Source organism: Puntigrus tetrazona, chromosome 24, assembly GCF_018831695.1.
Source record: "Puntigrus tetrazona isolate hp1 chromosome 24, ASM1883169v1, whole genome shotgun sequence".
Classification (NCBI taxonomy): Eukaryota; Metazoa; Chordata; class Actinopteri; order Cypriniformes; family Cyprinidae; genus Puntigrus; species Puntigrus tetrazona.
The window spans coordinates 5,119,645-5,136,983 of NC_056722.1; the positions used below are offsets into that span (position 1 = coordinate 5,119,645).

General features: G+C 34.9%; 1 protein-coding gene across 2 annotated transcripts in view; it reads left to right on the forward strand.

Moving 5' to 3' along the window:
* scn5lab (sodium channel, voltage gated, type V-like, alpha b) overlaps positions 1 to 17,339 on the forward strand; it is a 260,523-nt gene that overhangs the window by 183,702 nt on the left and 59,482 nt on the right. For both annotated transcript variants that reach the window (XM_043225867.1, XM_043225868.1), the window contains 3 exons: positions 1,549 to 1,787; positions 6,394 to 6,567; positions 7,476 to 7,832. In XM_043225867.1, the coding sequence (XP_043081802.1) occupies positions 1,549 to 1,787; positions 6,394 to 6,567; positions 7,476 to 7,832 (770 nt within the window). The remainder of the gene's footprint in view (positions 1 to 1,548; positions 1,788 to 6,393; positions 6,568 to 7,475; positions 7,833 to 17,339) is intronic.

Consider the following 17,339-nt stretch of genomic DNA (forward strand, 5'->3'; position numbering starts at 1 on the left):
TAGTAAAAACATGCATGTGTTGTTTTTTTAGATAAATACTTTTCATAATAAATGTTATGGTTTCATTAACTAAAAACACGGTTCACATAGTTAATTCTCCCAAACAATGTCAGACATCATCTGCAGTTTAGCTCCTGCTGTGTTAAGGTGAACGTGGTGTTAACTGAAGGTCTGTTTGTTGGTCAGTTTCTCTTGTGGAGGATGAAATAAAGGCTGACAGGTCGACTGCACCCGCTGTGCTCCATCACAGCACCGCCGCGGCTCATCGCGGGAGTTAGTTGCACATTACTGCCGCGGAGACAAATCTAGAGCCACAAGATGTCCGTCTCTGTCTCATTCCTCATTAGAACGCTTACAGGTTCCTCCTAAACACGCATCCTCGCTTGTCAAGTGTGATTCAACCTCGGTTGGGTAGAAAACAACATGCTAACCTTTCATCGTGACCTATGCATGCGGCGTTTGCTACAAGCCGAGAATTTCAGGGCCGAGCTGTAAATGAGGCTTTTGTCTGTAGATACTGAATGCAAATGCGCTGAAACGTTTGTTTATGTAGAGTCAGACTGCCTAATAGATTATAAAATCACTGCATTTACATAAAGGTTCTGATTTAATGTATTCATGCAGACAGGTAAACAGCCCATCCTTACATTACAGTAAATTCATGCTTTAATATTATGCATAAAATTCCTCCTACACCACAGATTATCAGCCAAAGAGTCCTGAGAAATAAACCTGTGTCTCTGACTGAGCTGCACCGCCTGTCAATCATCGTGCCCCCTCACGCTCGCTGGCTTTGGATTGGCTGACATGCGTTCAGAGGGCGGGGTTTACAAAACTTCAATCAGGAGAGCCTTTATAGCTCTAAAAAAACACCATTTTATTGTTTATAAAAGCATTCGCTTTATTTTAAAGAGTCCTTAAACGCGAACGCAGTGACAAAAATCGGGATATTAAGCACAGATTATGTTCCATGAGCATATTTTGACAATTTCCTAATGTACCTGTGTTTAAGCTTTACCTCTAAAACAAATTTTCTCATTATTTCAACATAAAGTGTGGATATCTCTAAGAGCCGAGAACATACCCAGCTTATATTTTACCCTAAAATCTAAAGAAAAAAATTTACATTATTCATGTATTTTTCTATCAATGTTGTGTTTTATTAAAATATCTAGCAAAAAGGTTTTTTTTGTTATATTTTGCATGTATGCTAAAGCTGTTTTATAAGGATTCTTTATTGCAACGTTTTTCTTGTTTGCTATTTTCCACCCATGCTATGAAGAACGTGCCTTATTTTATCGTAAAATAACTTATATACGTATTACTTTTTTTAACGGACAGTTTTCTTCCTTATCTCCTAAACGCCGTACTAAAATGTGAATCCCAGGAGAACTGCGTTGGTAACGTGCTAAGGCCTTTTTCTCGATATTTCTGCCCAGATCTGGGCTCCAGATCTTCTAGTAGCTGCATCTGCTGCTCTCCTAACGGAGCGGACGTCGACGGAGAGACGGTTTATTAATGGGAGCTTGTGTTTTTTTGCCGTGGCAGAGCTGGAGGAGGCTCAGCAGAAGTGTCACCCGTGCTGGTACGTGTTCGCTCACGAGTATCTGGTCTGGACGTGCGGCCCCCGCTGGCTGAAGGTGAAGGAGTGGGTGAAGTTCATGGTGAACGACCCGTTCCTGGACCTGGCCATCACTATCTGCATCGTCCTCAACACGCTCTTCATGGCTCTGGAGCACTATCCCATGACGGACGAGTTCAACCGCATGCTGTCTGTGGGCAACCTGGTGAGCTGGTGTCAATCTCTTACCCGTATATACGCTAAAGCCGTTTCTAAATGAGCGGAATTTAATCATGTATTAATGACGCATACAGAAATATGGTTACTGTATGGTTTAATAAAATACTAGCGATTTTCTGAGACGCTAAATTTCGGGTTTTCGTTATTTGTAAGCCATAATAATCCAAATTTCTAGAAATATAATAAATATTTTGCATTATGTGTAATGAATCTATGTAAGTCACTTTCTGAAATGAGTGAAAAAATATATTATTAAAATGTATGTATGATATAAAAAAAAAAAAAAAAAAAAAAATATATATATATATATATATATATATATATATATATATATATATATATATATATTTAAAATGAATATTGAGTCTTTAAATAAATATTATATTATATTATAATGTTACAATATATAGTTTTGGGTCGGTAAGATTTTTTTATTGTTTTTTAAAAGAAGTCTCTTGTGCTCACCAAGTTATTACCAATTTTTTAATCAAAATACAGTAAAAAAAAATCATATATTTTTGTGATTTGATCAAGCTCTATTATGTGTGAATATCTGTTGAACTGTAATTTATTTCCGTGATGACGTTCTAATATTCTGATTTTGCTGCTTGAGAAACATTTCCGATTATTATCAAAGCTGAAAACAGTTTGCTGCTCAACATTTTTGTAGAAACGTAAATACATTTTATTTTCAGGATTCGCAGGTGAATAGAAATAGTTCAAGAGCACAGCATTTATTTTTATTTTTTTGCAACATCTTTTCTGCCACTTTTGATCAATTTAATGCGTCCTTGATGAATAAAATATGAAAAAATTATAAAAAGGAAATCAGTTAATCGCACAATATATTAAATGTGTTACATTTATATATTAAATATATTTATGTCATATAATTTATATAAATATGACTATAAACATGTAAATAATTTAAAAATATATACTGCATGTATGTTTACTGTATACACATAATAAATATACACAGTACACATAGATTTATTATATAAAGTAAAATATTTATTTTGTATGGAATGGATTGTGATTATATAATATATATATATATATATATATATTTATTTATTTATTTATTTATTTATTTAATTTTGCAACAAGCCAACAATATTGAAATTTTTCAATATTTGTCTACACAGTTACTGAAAATAAAAATACATGAATATTATTCTTGCATGAAAAAATTCACTTGAGTAAAAAGTCAAAAAACTGATTTCTTTATGCCGGTTGTAAAGTTTAGCACATTGCAGCTGGCTGGGTTTGGCTCATGTTGTAATAAAAGCTGTGTTCAGCAGAAGGAGCTTCAGATCGATACGGTCTCTCGACACGAGCGTGTGTCTGTGTGTGTGTGTGTGTGTGTGTGTGTGTGTGTGTGTTATTGACTCTGTCATCTGTAGATTAAAGTGAAGAGTGTGTTAGTTACAGACAGAAACACCTCGGATGACGCTTGTCCAGACGCTCAACAGTAACACACTTTGTTATATGATATGCAGTGAACAGTATCTTAATTTGCAGCCTTTTTAAACTCCTGTGCAGATGTTTGTCCAGCCATGAGGAAGTGCGAGTGTGAGAAATAAATATCTTTAAATGATTTAGATTTTTTTGTAACAGTTTATTTCATTTTTTAAAATCCATTCATTTAGTTTAATTTCAGTTTAAGTTTAGTGCAACTTCAAATAAGACAATGTTTTTCCAAAATCTATAAAAAAATAAAATTATATATATATATATATATATATATATATATATATATATATATATATATTTTTTTTTTTTTTTAGCTATTTTAAAAGTAGTTTTTTAAAAACATTTTTCTTCCTTATTTACTATTATTTTTGCCATACTAAAATGTGAATGCTAATGCTACGATGTCATATTTGATCATGAAATGACTTTTTATTTTACTTTATTTTGCTCTGTTTTATTCCTTATTGCAACATTTTTTATTAACAGTGTTCTTTCTTATTTTCTTTTTTTTTTGCCATTCTAAAATGTGAATCTCACTAGTGCTATTTTATTTTATTTTATTTTAATATATATATATATATATATATATATATATATATATATATATATATATATATATATATATATATATATATATATATATATATATATATATATATATATATTTTTTTTTTTTTATTTTTTTATTTATTTTTTTTTTTAATATATTATTTTTTTATTATTATTATTTTACTGTGCTTTCCCTTTTACCTTCAAAAAGAATGGAAGATATTTTTACGAAACATAAAATTTTTTTTTTTGCATATATATTAGGTGTTTTTTCATCTTTATGCGTTATGCTGCTGGTGTGAATAGTTGAGTTGTGATGTTTGTGTCACGCAGCATTAGTGTTTGAGACAGAGACGTGCAGACAGTCATGAATCAGCTCTTCAGTGAGTCACGTGTGTGTGTGTGTGTGTGTGTGTGTGTGTGTGTGTGTGTTAGCACGTCTCGGGCCCGCGGTCACAGTGGCTCAGGGTCAGAGGTCACATGGTGTTAGATGGAAAGACTGGAGAGACGTCAGAGCAGAGCTCAGGCTTTCATTAAACATTGTGTTTCTCCAAAAATGTCTTCGAAAAGCTCAGATCATTGACTTTGGAAGATTTTAATGAGAATCGTTGGAGTTGAGATCTTTTGATTGTAATTTCATTGGTGTCAAATTTTTCAAACTTGAGTGACTTCTCTTCTAAATATAAATATCATTTAAAAATTAATGTAAAATCTCATGTTCAAAGAGCGCAAACTGTGTCGTGTTAGTATTATTTGTGTAATATTATAGTATTTATTAATATTTTGAAATACTTTTTTATTTTCAGTTTTCATTTTATTTTTTGTGATTAAATGTGACGATAAAAACTTTTTTTACCCTTTGAATTTTACTATTTCATTTTATTTACATTTTTTAGCGTTACTATTTTAGGTTGTTTTCAGGGCATAACTTAAAAATTGTCTTCTAATATTTATATTTCATTTTATTTCAGCAAAAACACCCGAAAGAACATATCTAGATCGAATCTAATCCTGAAACCAGACTAATTACTTTTAACCATTTTTGTTTCGATTATTTAAGTGTAGTTGTACGTCATAGTATTTAATTTGACTACATTTTTTTAATTTAAATAAAATGCAGGAATTTAAATATAAATATAAAAATATTACATAAAATATAAAAATAATTAAAAATAATAATATTTATTGAATTTAATTGTATTGTATATTGTACAATAAATAAGTAAATAAATAAATAAATACATTTTTAAATGGATATGGATGTAGACGTGTTAATTCATAAAAAAAAAAAAAAAAAAAAAATATATATATATATATATATATATATATATATATATATTTATTGTAGTGTGTTAACTTAACATCTCATTTGATAATAACATTATAATAATAATAATAATAATAATAACATAATTTAAATTAATTTTGATTAGTTTTTACTTATTTTATTGCATTGTTTATTTCTTATGAATCTTTTGATGACTCATTAAGTTGTGTATGTATGTCTTGAGCCGAGCGTGTTTGCTGGATCTTGACCCTCTCAGAGATGCTGGATGTTCCTCCAGATCTGGGTTTATTGGTGAGATGAAAGCAGTAATTAGTGGCTCTGCTCGTCTTCACAGGCCGTGTTTCTCTCAGATCTCGTCCGTGTCACGTATCTCAGTCACATCCAAACACCGGCTCCCAGAAACAAGAACCAGAGCGGCAGAAAACAAGCCCCTCAAGCCCCGCCCCTTCCGCCTTCGCCTTTTCAAATAACTTACCTTATTTGATTATGCTTTCAGCAGCTGCCAATAATTGTGTAGTACTCTGCAGAACATAAACAATAAATAGAAAATGTAAATTTAAAAATGTAAAAAAAATTTATCAACAGGTCATATCCATTTTATAGCTGTTTGCTAAATTGAATATTTAATTTTGTTGTGCTTTTTGAGCTTTATATATATATATATATATATATATATATATATATATATATATATATATATATATATATATATATATATATATATATAGAGAGAAAAAATTAAGCTTGCTTAGTTAGTGCCGTGTATATTTTTGTATATTTAGTATGTATTTAAATTTAAAGACATTTTAGAAAATATTTAAAATTTTATTTTATATTTAATATACAAAAGTAAAATGAAATGTATACATGCATGTGTTTGTGCTTATACATGCATAATAAATAAGCACAGTACACACACATATATTATTTTGATGCAATTCATCTTCTGACAGCACTACTTTTTTTTCAGCAGTATTTTCAGCAGCTAAAATTGGTTTTAAGTTTTTTCTATCTTTTGGCGCAATGTGTCATTAAGAAATTCAATTGTTAAATCAATCAATTAAAATCTACCAATTAAAGCATCATTTATATATTTATATATATTTGCATTTGTACTATTTATACATCCCTTACACAATTTGTATATATTTTTTACATAAAAATGAGATTCTTGTAGCTCCAGTTGTTTGATCAGAACTGATCTTTTGAGGGTTGCTTTGAAATTTATATTTTGTCTAAAAGTGTCTGTGAGATGCATGAACATGATTGTTCTTCTCAGGTGTTCACAGGTATCTTCACGGCTGAGATGGTTCTGAAGATCATCGCTCTGGATCCGTATTATTACTTTCAGCTGGGCTGGAACATCTTTGACAGTCTGATCGTGAGCCTGAGTCTGATGGAGCTGGGTTTATCAAACGTGGAGGGTCTGTCCGTCCTGCGCTCCTTCAGACTGGTAAAAACACACTTCTGATTCCCTCCAGATTCACTCCTGATTCACTCCAGATTCACTGCTGATTCACAGCTGATTTACTACTTGTTCACTCCAAATTCACTGCTGATTCACAGCTAATTAACTCCTGATTCACTGTTGATTTACTCCCAAATCACAGCTGATTCACTCCTTTCACTCCAGATTCACTGCTGGTTTACTCCTGATTCACTGCAGATTCACTGCAGATTCACTGCTGATTCACTCCATATTCACTCCTGATTCAAAGCTGATTCACTCCTGATTCACTCCTGATTCACAGCTGATTCACAGCTGATTCACTCCTGATTCACTCCTGATTCACTCCTGATTCACAGCTGATTCACTCCTGATTCACTGTTGATTTACTCCCAAATCACAGCTGATTCACCCCTTTCACTCCAGATTCACTGCTGGTTTACTCCTGATTCACTTCTGATTCACACCTTATACACTCCAGATTCACTCCAGATTCACTGTTGATTTACTGCTGATTCACTGTTGATTTACTCCCAAATCACAGCTGATTCACCCCTTTCACTCCAGATTCACTGCTGGTTTACTCCTGATTCACTTCTGATTCACATCTGATTCACTCCTGATTCACTCCAGATTCACTGTTGATTTACTGCTGATTCACAGCTGATTCACTGTTGATTTACTCCCAAAGCACAGCTGATTCACATCTTTCATTCCAGATTCACTGCTGGTTTACTCCTGATTCACAGCTGATTCACTCCTGATTCAATCCATATTCACTCCATATTCACTCCATTCCATTTACTCATATACAATGCATCTTTAAAAGCTTTTATTTATTTATTTGTATATGTTTTGAAAATAACGCTAACTTAAATGTTTGCTTATTATTTCTTCTTCTTCTTCTCTTCTAGCTCAGAGTCTTCAAGCTGGCGAAGTCCTGGCCGACTCTGAACACGCTCATCAAGATCATCGGGAACTCTGTGGGCGCTCTGGGGAACCTGACCCTGGTCCTGGCCATCATCGTCTTCATCTTCGCCGTGGTGGGCATGCAGCTGTTCGGGAAGAACTACGAGTCGTGCGTCTGTAAGATCTCCAGGGACTGTACTCTTCCTCGCTGGCACATGAAGGACTTCTTCCACTCGTTCCTCATCGTGTTCCGGGTCCTGTGCGGAGAGTGGATTGAGACCATGTGGGACTGCATGGAGGTGGCCGGTCAGCCGCTCTGTATCCTGGTCTTCATGCTGGTGATGGTCATCGGGAACCTGGTGGTGAGTGTCCAGCTCTGTTGAGCTTTACATCTGAATCTGGTGAAGGCTTTTCAGGGGTCTCGACGTGGAAGAAGCGGAAGATTTTAAGACGTTCGGTTGGTTAAAAACTAGTCGTTTAGAAGTTAATGACATAGAACAAGCAAATATAGTATATAGTTGTAGTACATTTATATTTAATGCTAATTTAATGTTAGCATCTTATGGCAAAACAATTCACAGCAAAAATTCATGGCTAAAAACTAATATAATTATTTAAAATAATATATACACACCTAAAAAAATATTTATATATATATATATATCTCAGTGCTGTTAAAGGATTAATCACAATTAATCATATAAAAAATAAAAATAGTTGTTTACATAATATATATGTGTGTACTGTGTTTGTTTATTATGTATTTAAAAATACACACAGATCCAGTATATATTTTGAAAATATTTACATATATACATGCATACATATTATTGTATTTTCCATAATATATACCAACATTTATTAGATAAACATAACATATGTTTCTTAAATATATACATGCATGTATATCTAATACATTCACACAGTGCACACTCATATATTATGTATAAAATGTAACAAACATACGAGCTTTAAGCATTATTTTATACTGCTCTCCGACGGAAACGATGTGATTTTTGAGCCGTGAGCAGAAGTGTTGTTTGTGTGAATGGAGCGGAGGAAAGTGTTCTGGTGGGTTTGTAATTGTGTGTTTATGTTGTCAGTTTGAAGTGTCTCTGAACGCTCATGTCAGACATGTTTCATAAAGCAGCGCTGCTGAAACCTGCGTTATTACTGCTGAGGGTCATATTTACAGCGTCTCTGATTAACTCAGACCGCTTGCATCACGAACTCTGTTTGAAACTCGTCCGCGCTGATTAAAATCACGCCAAAAACACAAATGGATGAAGCAATTAAAATTATTTCTTTTGATTTGGATGCGTGCTCGCGTAATTAATGGGTCATTACTTTTATCCGAAAGACCTGTGATACGTTTGTTATTTAGTGGACGGTTTTTAATCAAAGGCTTCCTGTGCGCTAATTGCACCTGCAGCGTCTGGGGTGACTCGTTTGGCTCAGTGGCTCATGGGTAATTGATTTCAGTAACTCGCTAGATCCCCAAATGTGAGACTGCTATGTTTAAAGCGGAAATGTGTGATTTTAGCCCTAGTGGCACACAGTGGAATTGCAACAATAACGACGATTGTGTCGAACAGGTTTCCAGCATTCAAAAGGTTGCGTTCTGTGACTTAAGATGGCGTTTATTTGACTAAAAATTCAGTTAAAATGGGATATATTTTTATATTTAAGAATAGTTTTTTTTCTATGTGAAGATCTGTTAAAATGGAATTTATTTCTGCGATCAAAGCTGGATTTTCAGCATCATTACTCAGTGTCACATGATCCTTCAGAAATCATTCTAATTTTATTATAATCATTGTTGAAAACAGTATTTTTTTGTGGAAACTGTGATGCATTTTTATTTTTCAGGATTCTTTAATGAATAGAACAATCTAAAGAAAAGCATTTATTTAAAATTAAAAAGTGTTTCTAACGTTATACACAAAAGAAAAAAATATTTTCGGGTTTTTTTCTACGATAAATGTCGAAACTTTCTTGAATCAAAGTTTTTTAAACTAGTAGTTTAGCGGTAAATGAAATAAAACAAGCAAATATAGTAGTAGTAGTAGTGGTATATTAAGTTATTTTAATGTCAAAAAAAACAAAAATACAATTAAAAAAATTCTTTAGAAAAAATGCAAATATTTTAATTGTATCTGTTAAAATAACATCTATACAGTTTTTGTGTGTTTTAGTTTTTTTAATTAGTTTTTTGTTGCTTTATAATATTATAATATTGTTTTTAAAGTTGTAGTTATTATAGTAAAACAAGTTAAACTAAATGAAGATGAGAATACCTTGTTGACTAGGTGAATTTATTCATTTCAAGTAATTTTTTTGTACACACACACACACATATATATATATATATATATATATATATATATATATATATATATATATATATATATATATTTATGTGAGTATATACATACACACAGTATAAATGTATAAATATTAAATCTTGTGTTATGCTTTGTTAGCAGGTATTTGTGCTTGTTTGTGCTTAAATGAAAGCAAATTCGTCTTGATTTCCACCCAAATAAGACTCATTTTTGCCGTCATTTGTGATCAGCTAAACCCCGGACCTTTTAGCCTTCGTGTGATTTTCCTGTTCAGATGCGAACCTGAATCCTGTAGATCCCTGCATCTAGGCGGTGTGCGATGCTGTAAAGTGAGTGTGCAGATTGCATCCGGGCCTGTCTGGAAGATGTAGAGATTGCATAAGCGAGGGTCGGGTGCAGATGGAAGCACATTAACGCATGCAGATACAGAGCGAGGGCTTTTCCGTCCCCTCTGACGAGGAGCGCTGCCACCCCATCTTTCCTGCATGATTTCATTTGCATACGGCAGTTAAAGGTCAGATAGTTGTACCTTTGTTACAGCGCTGATATTTTTAGATGATTCTGACCGGTCACTTAGAGACTGTGGAAGAATTTACAAGGGCCGGAGGGCGTGATGCACGGCATGTTGGGTAACGTGTTTTAGATTTGCACACAATGCTTGATTTGTTTTGACTCAAGATGCGCATCTGAGAGCCAAATATAGTGAGCTGCCTACCTAGGTGGTATTTTAAGGCATCAAACATCGGTATTTTAAGAGCTTTTGAGTCTTTTTTTTGCAAAGGTAACAATCCCAGAATGCATTGTGACACGAGAGGAATGCAGAACATTTAAATACATTTAAATACATTTGATGCGGTGTTGATAAATAATAATAATAATAATAATTATAAACGAAAAAAGTAGAAATGGGCTGTTTGCAGTGTTTGTCTGCGCTGTGGGTTTTATGCTAATTAGATAATCACAGTGCGTTATTAATTGAATATTTTATTTACTTTATTTGTTTTAGCGTCTTATCGTAATATATATTAGTAAGAGTAAATTATTTGATATTATTATAATATAAACAAATATTTATTATTATAATTTGCAGTGCAAATTAATCATTTTAATTAATCTGGACAAGAGGGTTATCAATAATGCATTATTAAAATAATGAAAAATATTATTTTTTTAATGGGAATTTTGGGTGAAATTTTCACATAAATTATGTAAAAATTGTATTTGTATTACCTTGAATTATTTTCTGTTAGTTTCTGTCTACATTTATTTATTCTATAACCACAGGTTAATTAATTCCAAAAATATTGACATTGATTTTGAAATAAAAAACTAAAAGTGCTGTGTGTTTTGTGCTGCTTTTAAATCCTCTCACTGTTATAAATGTTATAACCAAAGTCTTTCATTTTCGTTTTATTTCATTTTACTTTATAATTTAATTTAATTGTTATTTTAAAGTGCATAGTAGTTATCTAAAAATTATAATTTAATACAAATTTCTAATTAATACGATCATTTTTAATGTTATTTTTTTCTGCACATAAAAATATATAAAATAGTAATAATAATAAAGGCTTAAATTTTTGTATGCGTTTGAATTTTTTTACTTTTCGTTTTAAATTTAAAATACCGCCTGGACGTTTCTATACGGCATTTTAAAAGCTCTTAAAGCGCGCATATGTTCTGAAATGCCGTCGAACGTCTCTCTCAGCTTCTGTAACGTGAGAGAGCCTCTAAAACCCTCATAAATCTTCATTTGTATGCGAACGAAAGATCAAACGCGGCCGAACTGCACCTGTACTGTTTATTCACAAGGAATTAATCAAGCGTTTATGTCATTAAGCGCGGTCTGAAGTGTGTTTGAAGAGAATAACAGGTGTCACGAGTCGGTGTGTGTGTGTGTGTGTGTGTGTGTGTGTGTGTGTGTGCGTGTGTGTGTGTGTGTGTGTGTGTTTGTAGGTCATTGGGTTGAAGGTGCAGGTGAGATCTCAGAGAACAAGAGCTCAGGTGAACAGATCAGGGCGGCCTGTTCTGTGTGTGTGTGTGTGTGTGTGTGTGTGTGTGTGTGTGTGTGTGTGTCTGTGTGTGTGTGTGTGTGTGTGTGTGTGTGTGTGTGTGTGCGTGTGTGTGTGTGTTTGTAGGTCATTGGGTTGAAGGTGCAGGTGAGATCTCAGAGAACAAGAGCTCAGGTGAACAGATCAGGCGGCCTGTTCTGTGTGTGTGTGTGTGTGTGTGTGTGTGTGTGTGTGTGTGTGTGTGTGTGTGTGTGTGTGTGTGTGTGTGTGTGTGTGTGTGTGTGTGTGTGTGTGTGTGTGTGTGTGTGTGTGTGTGTGTGTGTGTGTGTGTGTGTGTGTGTGTGTGTGGTCCGTCTTCGCTCCAGATGGATACGGACACGCTGGGATCGATGCACCTGTGTGGATAATCAGAATTATTCAAAGCGCGGCCGAGTAACTGGAGAGCTGAAACTGATGTTATCAGATCCGGGTTGTGATGACAAATCCATAACTCTGATCCAAAACCTGTCTGGCGGGCGGCTGGCGTAGAGCGCACTACTGAGGGAACGACGCCGAGTCTCCGTGAGCCACGCTTTCAACTAAACCAGCTAGAGCAAAGACGCCGGCTGTTTCTGTTCATCGGCGATATCCTGGAAAATAAACATATTGTGCGGTTTTCAACCTCGATAATAATCATTAAAATGATTTCTGAAGCATCATGCGGCGCACGAAAATAAATCAGAAATAATTCACAATGTACTGCAGTAGGATTATTTTGCATTGTAATAATATTTTGTAATTTTTACTGTATTTTTTTAATCAGATGGGGGCAGCCTTGAAACTCTGAAATCTTACTGAAATGTTATAAATATTCATATTTTGTCATGAAAATGATCATTTGGCAAATATTAAGTAACAAAAAAATGTCGTGCAGTTTAGTTTCAGTTAAATATAATAACCCCGCCTCTGTATTATGGGATTTTGCTCTGTTTTGAATGATTTTAATATTTGGTTTTCGAGAGATTCTTTTCTGGACTCCCTGGCGTGAGAAGCAACAAATAAAAAATAAGAAAGCTCTCAATTTATGCATGTCACATCTCTTCCGCTCTCACCCACGGCTGTGATATTTAGTCTGAAGCTCGGAGAGAAACGTTATATCTGAGAGTTTATGTTCTGTCTGTCTCGGCATCGGCTCGTCCTTTTAGGGAGAAAACGCTTGTTCACGGCTGATTGCATGATTGTCACGTCCTGATAGAGTGTGTGTAACGGGATCCGGGTCTCAGCTCTCTTCAGCTGTGTGTGTGTGTGAGTGTGTGTTAGTGTGTGTGTGTGTGTGTGTGTGTGTGTGTGTCTCTGTGTGTGTGTGTGTGTGTGTGTGTGTGTGTGTGTGTGTGTGTGTGTGTGTGTGTGTGTGTGTGTGTGTGTGTGTGTGGTTAATTCCTCAGTTTGGCTGCCAGGTTGAACATCATACAGGTGTAAAGTGGGCTCTGGGTTTATTTTACTGTCAAAGGGTACATAGGGATATAAAACATGGCTATGTCAAATATTAATAAACTATCTAAAACAGTCCAAATCAAATGAATTGATCAAACTAACTATTCAGAGTTTATTCAAACAAAAATGTTTACTTTTTAAATCAAAACATGGGTGAAAATTTATTATAATATATTTATAATATATACATTTATTATAATTACTAATAATATTAGTAGAAAACTAAATGTTTTCTTTGCAATATATATTTGTGTCATAATTTATTCAAGTTAGAGCAAACTTTTTATTTTGGCGGGTTGTAGTGAAGACCTTGGAGTTTCTGTTTTTAAATAAATTGTATTTATTATTATTATTATTATTATTATTATTATTACTACTACTACTACTACCACTACTACTTTTTTAGGACACACCAGTAATATATTTCTGTTATAATTTCTTAAAATTAAGCCAAACTTTTATTTTGACGGGCTGTGTTGAAGTGGTGATCTTGACCTTTTTTGACATTTTGAGGATAGTTTTGCTGCTGACATGATGTTAAAAAAAGCTCAGTAGACACTTTTGTCTGAACTTCAATACATGTAATGAATTAAATTATAAAAAGAGCATGTTAAAGAAGAGGAGCGATGTAGAGAAAGTCATGTTAAAGTGTTTTTGGTTATGGTTAGTTTGGTTAGTTTAGAGTCCGAGCGTCTTTGCCTGTTAGGCGCTGTTTCGCAAACAAAAGACAAAAAAATGCTTTGATTTTTACGGCTGCCGTTACATCTGCCGAAAGCACAGCTGATCCACTTAAACAGCAAGTGTTTGCGGGGGTCAAAGGTCATTCGGGGTCACTGTGACCCCGCTGAACATCTGTTACTATAAACAGGATCTAATCGACCAGACGGACAACTCAGAGATCTTTGGGGAATGAAAGTCCAGACAGAATATTTAGTTTACTTTGATTTTGTTGATTGAGAAGTAAAACTGTGTTTTACCAAACGTTTGAGTCTCTTCATTTGATTAAGAATACAGTAGAAATGTGATACATTATTACAATTTAAAACCACTGTTTTCTCTGGGAACGTGTGTTAAAGTGTACTTTATTTCTCTGCGTATTTTCAGCATCATTACTCCAGTCTTCAGCGTCACACGATCCTTCAGAAATCAGAATAATATATATAAAATCAATCTTATTATCAGCGTTGCACAATATTTTTTGTGAAAACTGTGACACATTTTATGTTTCGGTATCCACAGATGAATAGAAAGTTCAAAAGAGCAGCATTTAAATATATTTTCACATTATAAATGTGACTTTTGATTAATTCTGTCAAACAATGAATCACAATTAATCATGCATTTAAATTATATATATATATATATATATATATATATATATAATAATTTTTTTTTTTTACAATATATGAGTGCACTGTGTATGCTTATCTATCTATCTATATATATATATATATATATATATATATATATATATATATATATATATATATATATATATAAAATACAAACACATGCATGTTTTTTTTACATATTTACATATAATATATAAATGTATATACATGCAAAATATTTCTAAAATATATACTTTATGTGAATGCATTAAACATAGTACACATGCATATTTATTTGGGGTGCATGATTAATAGAGATGAATCATTTGACAGCACTACTTTTGATCAGTTTAATGCATCCTTGCTGAATGAAACGTATAATTTAAGTCCTGTTTGTGTGGAGTCCTTGACTGATGGACACATCTGGCACCTGTTGTTTCGTCAGAGGTAGCGTGTGATAACGCCGCTCTGCAGTCTGAGGTAATGCTGTATTTTTAGGCCGTGGTCAGTGTTTGTGGTCGAGGCATGTGAGATACCTGCAGACCCAGCTCCCGGATCCCATCCAGTTCTTCTCTGGGTGTGTATTTTAAGTGTGTGTAAGTGGGCAGGTGTAGCGGCGAGAGAAACCCAGCTCATAATCCTCGCTTAGACGCGTCACCTTCCCAGCTAATGAGGCGTAACGCGAAACGGCGTCCTGAGGGAATGAAGACTTCATCTAAAACACACACGGGATCTGCCCTGTGACCGCAATCATATATCACCGAGACGTTATGTAACATCATCAGAATATTTCTGCTCGCTGCTCGTGATTATCCAGTGAATTCGGTTCATTACGAAATAAATCCATTTGATCTCGAAGGATTCGCTTCATCTCAGTTGTTTGTTTATGTCTTTTTTTGTTTGTTTTTTTTGAAGCGTCGCTAAGGTGTTCTGGGAGGTTTCTGTTCTACAGTGAGTGTTTGTTCTGAGTGGTTGCTAGGGTGTTCTGGGAGGATGATAGTGGGTTGCTATGGTGTTCTTGGAGCTTTCTATTCTACAACGGGTGGTTGCTAGGGTGTTCTGGATGGTTGCTAGGAGTTTCTCATGGTGTTCTGGGAGGTTTGCATTCCACAGTGGGTGCTTGTTCTGAGTGGTTTCTAGGGGGTTCTGGTTGGTTGCTAGGAGATTTTTAAGGTTTTCTGGGAGGTATCTATTCTACAGTGGGTGGTTGCTAGGGTGTTCTGGGTGGTTGCTAGGAGGTTTTTAAGGTGTTCTTGGAGGTTTCTATTCTACAGTTGGTGGTTGCTAGTGTGTTCTGGATGGTTGCTAGGAGGTTCTTATGGTGTTCTGGGAGGTTACCATTCTACAGTGGGTGCTTGTTCTGAGTGGCTTCTAGGGTGTTCTGGATGGTTGCTAGGAGGTTCTTAAGGTGTTTTGAGAGGCTCCTCACGGTGGTTGCTAGGGTGTTCTGGGTGGATGATAGAGGGTGCTATGGTGTTCTGGGAGGTTGCTAGGGTGTTCTGGGTGGTTGATAGAAGGTTGCTATGGTGTTCTTGGTTTCTATTTTACAGTGGGTGGTTGCTAGGAGTTTCTTAAGGTGTTCTGTGAGGTTTCTGTTCTACAGTTGGTGGTTGCTAGAGTGTTCTGGATGGTTGCTAGGGTTTCTTAAGTTGTTCTGGGAGGTTTTATTCTACAGTTGGTGGTTGCTAGAGTGTTGTGGATGGTTGCCAGGAGTTTCCTAAGGTGTTCTGGGAGGTTTCTACAGTGGGTGGTTACTAGGGTGTTCTGGATAGTTGCTAGGAGGTTCCTAATGTGTTCTGGAAGGTTTCTACATATGATGTTCCTTGGGTGTTGTTGGTGGCTAATAGAGGATTCCAAGGGTGTTCTGTTTGGTCCAAGGGTGTTTGCCAGTTGCAAAGGTCTACTGAGTGGTTGCTAGGAGATGTCTAAGATGTTATACATGGTTAATAAGAGGTGTGTTCCTAGAGAAATGTGTTCTTGGAAGTTTTTCAGTAGGTGTTTGTTCTAGGTGGTTGTTATGAAGTTGCTAAGGTCTTCTCAGAGGTTTCTACAGTAGATGTTTACTAGGGTGTTCTGGATGTTTGCTAAGAGGTTGGAAGGGTGTTATAGGTGGTTGCTAAGGTGTTCTGAGTGCTTGGTAGAGGGTTGCTGAGATATTTTCTGTTTTTGCTAAGATGTTGCTAAGGTCTTCTGTATATTTTCTTTGTGGCTTGTTTGCAAAAAGATGCTGTAGGATGAGACACAACTTTAATGCTTACAGTAATGTAAGAGGTCATTAACCCCTATTCAAGCAATCATAGCAAGAACGTTTGCTTAGCAACCATAGAAACTGTCATTTATCTGGCAGATTATGCTGTGCTGGTATTTTATCAGAAGCTCCTCCTGTGTTGAAACTCAATGGCGTCATTAGCTTTCATGGGCTCTTAATGTTTTCTGGAGTGCATTATTTCATTAGCGAGGCCTCGAGTGGCCCTAAAGAGTGTTATTGCTCTGACTGTATGGAGCTCCAGATAAACCGGAGGAGCATCAATCACGAGGCTCCGCCCCCCATCATAACAGGCTCAGATGCAGCAGCGAGAGGAACATGTTCTTGAGGGCCACTTCAGGGTTCCAGAGACGCACTGCTGCGACTTACTGCTAATGAATGTAAATGATTGGGGCTCTTAATTGAAGGAGGTCTTCACGAAGACTAAATTAGAAGAGAGAAA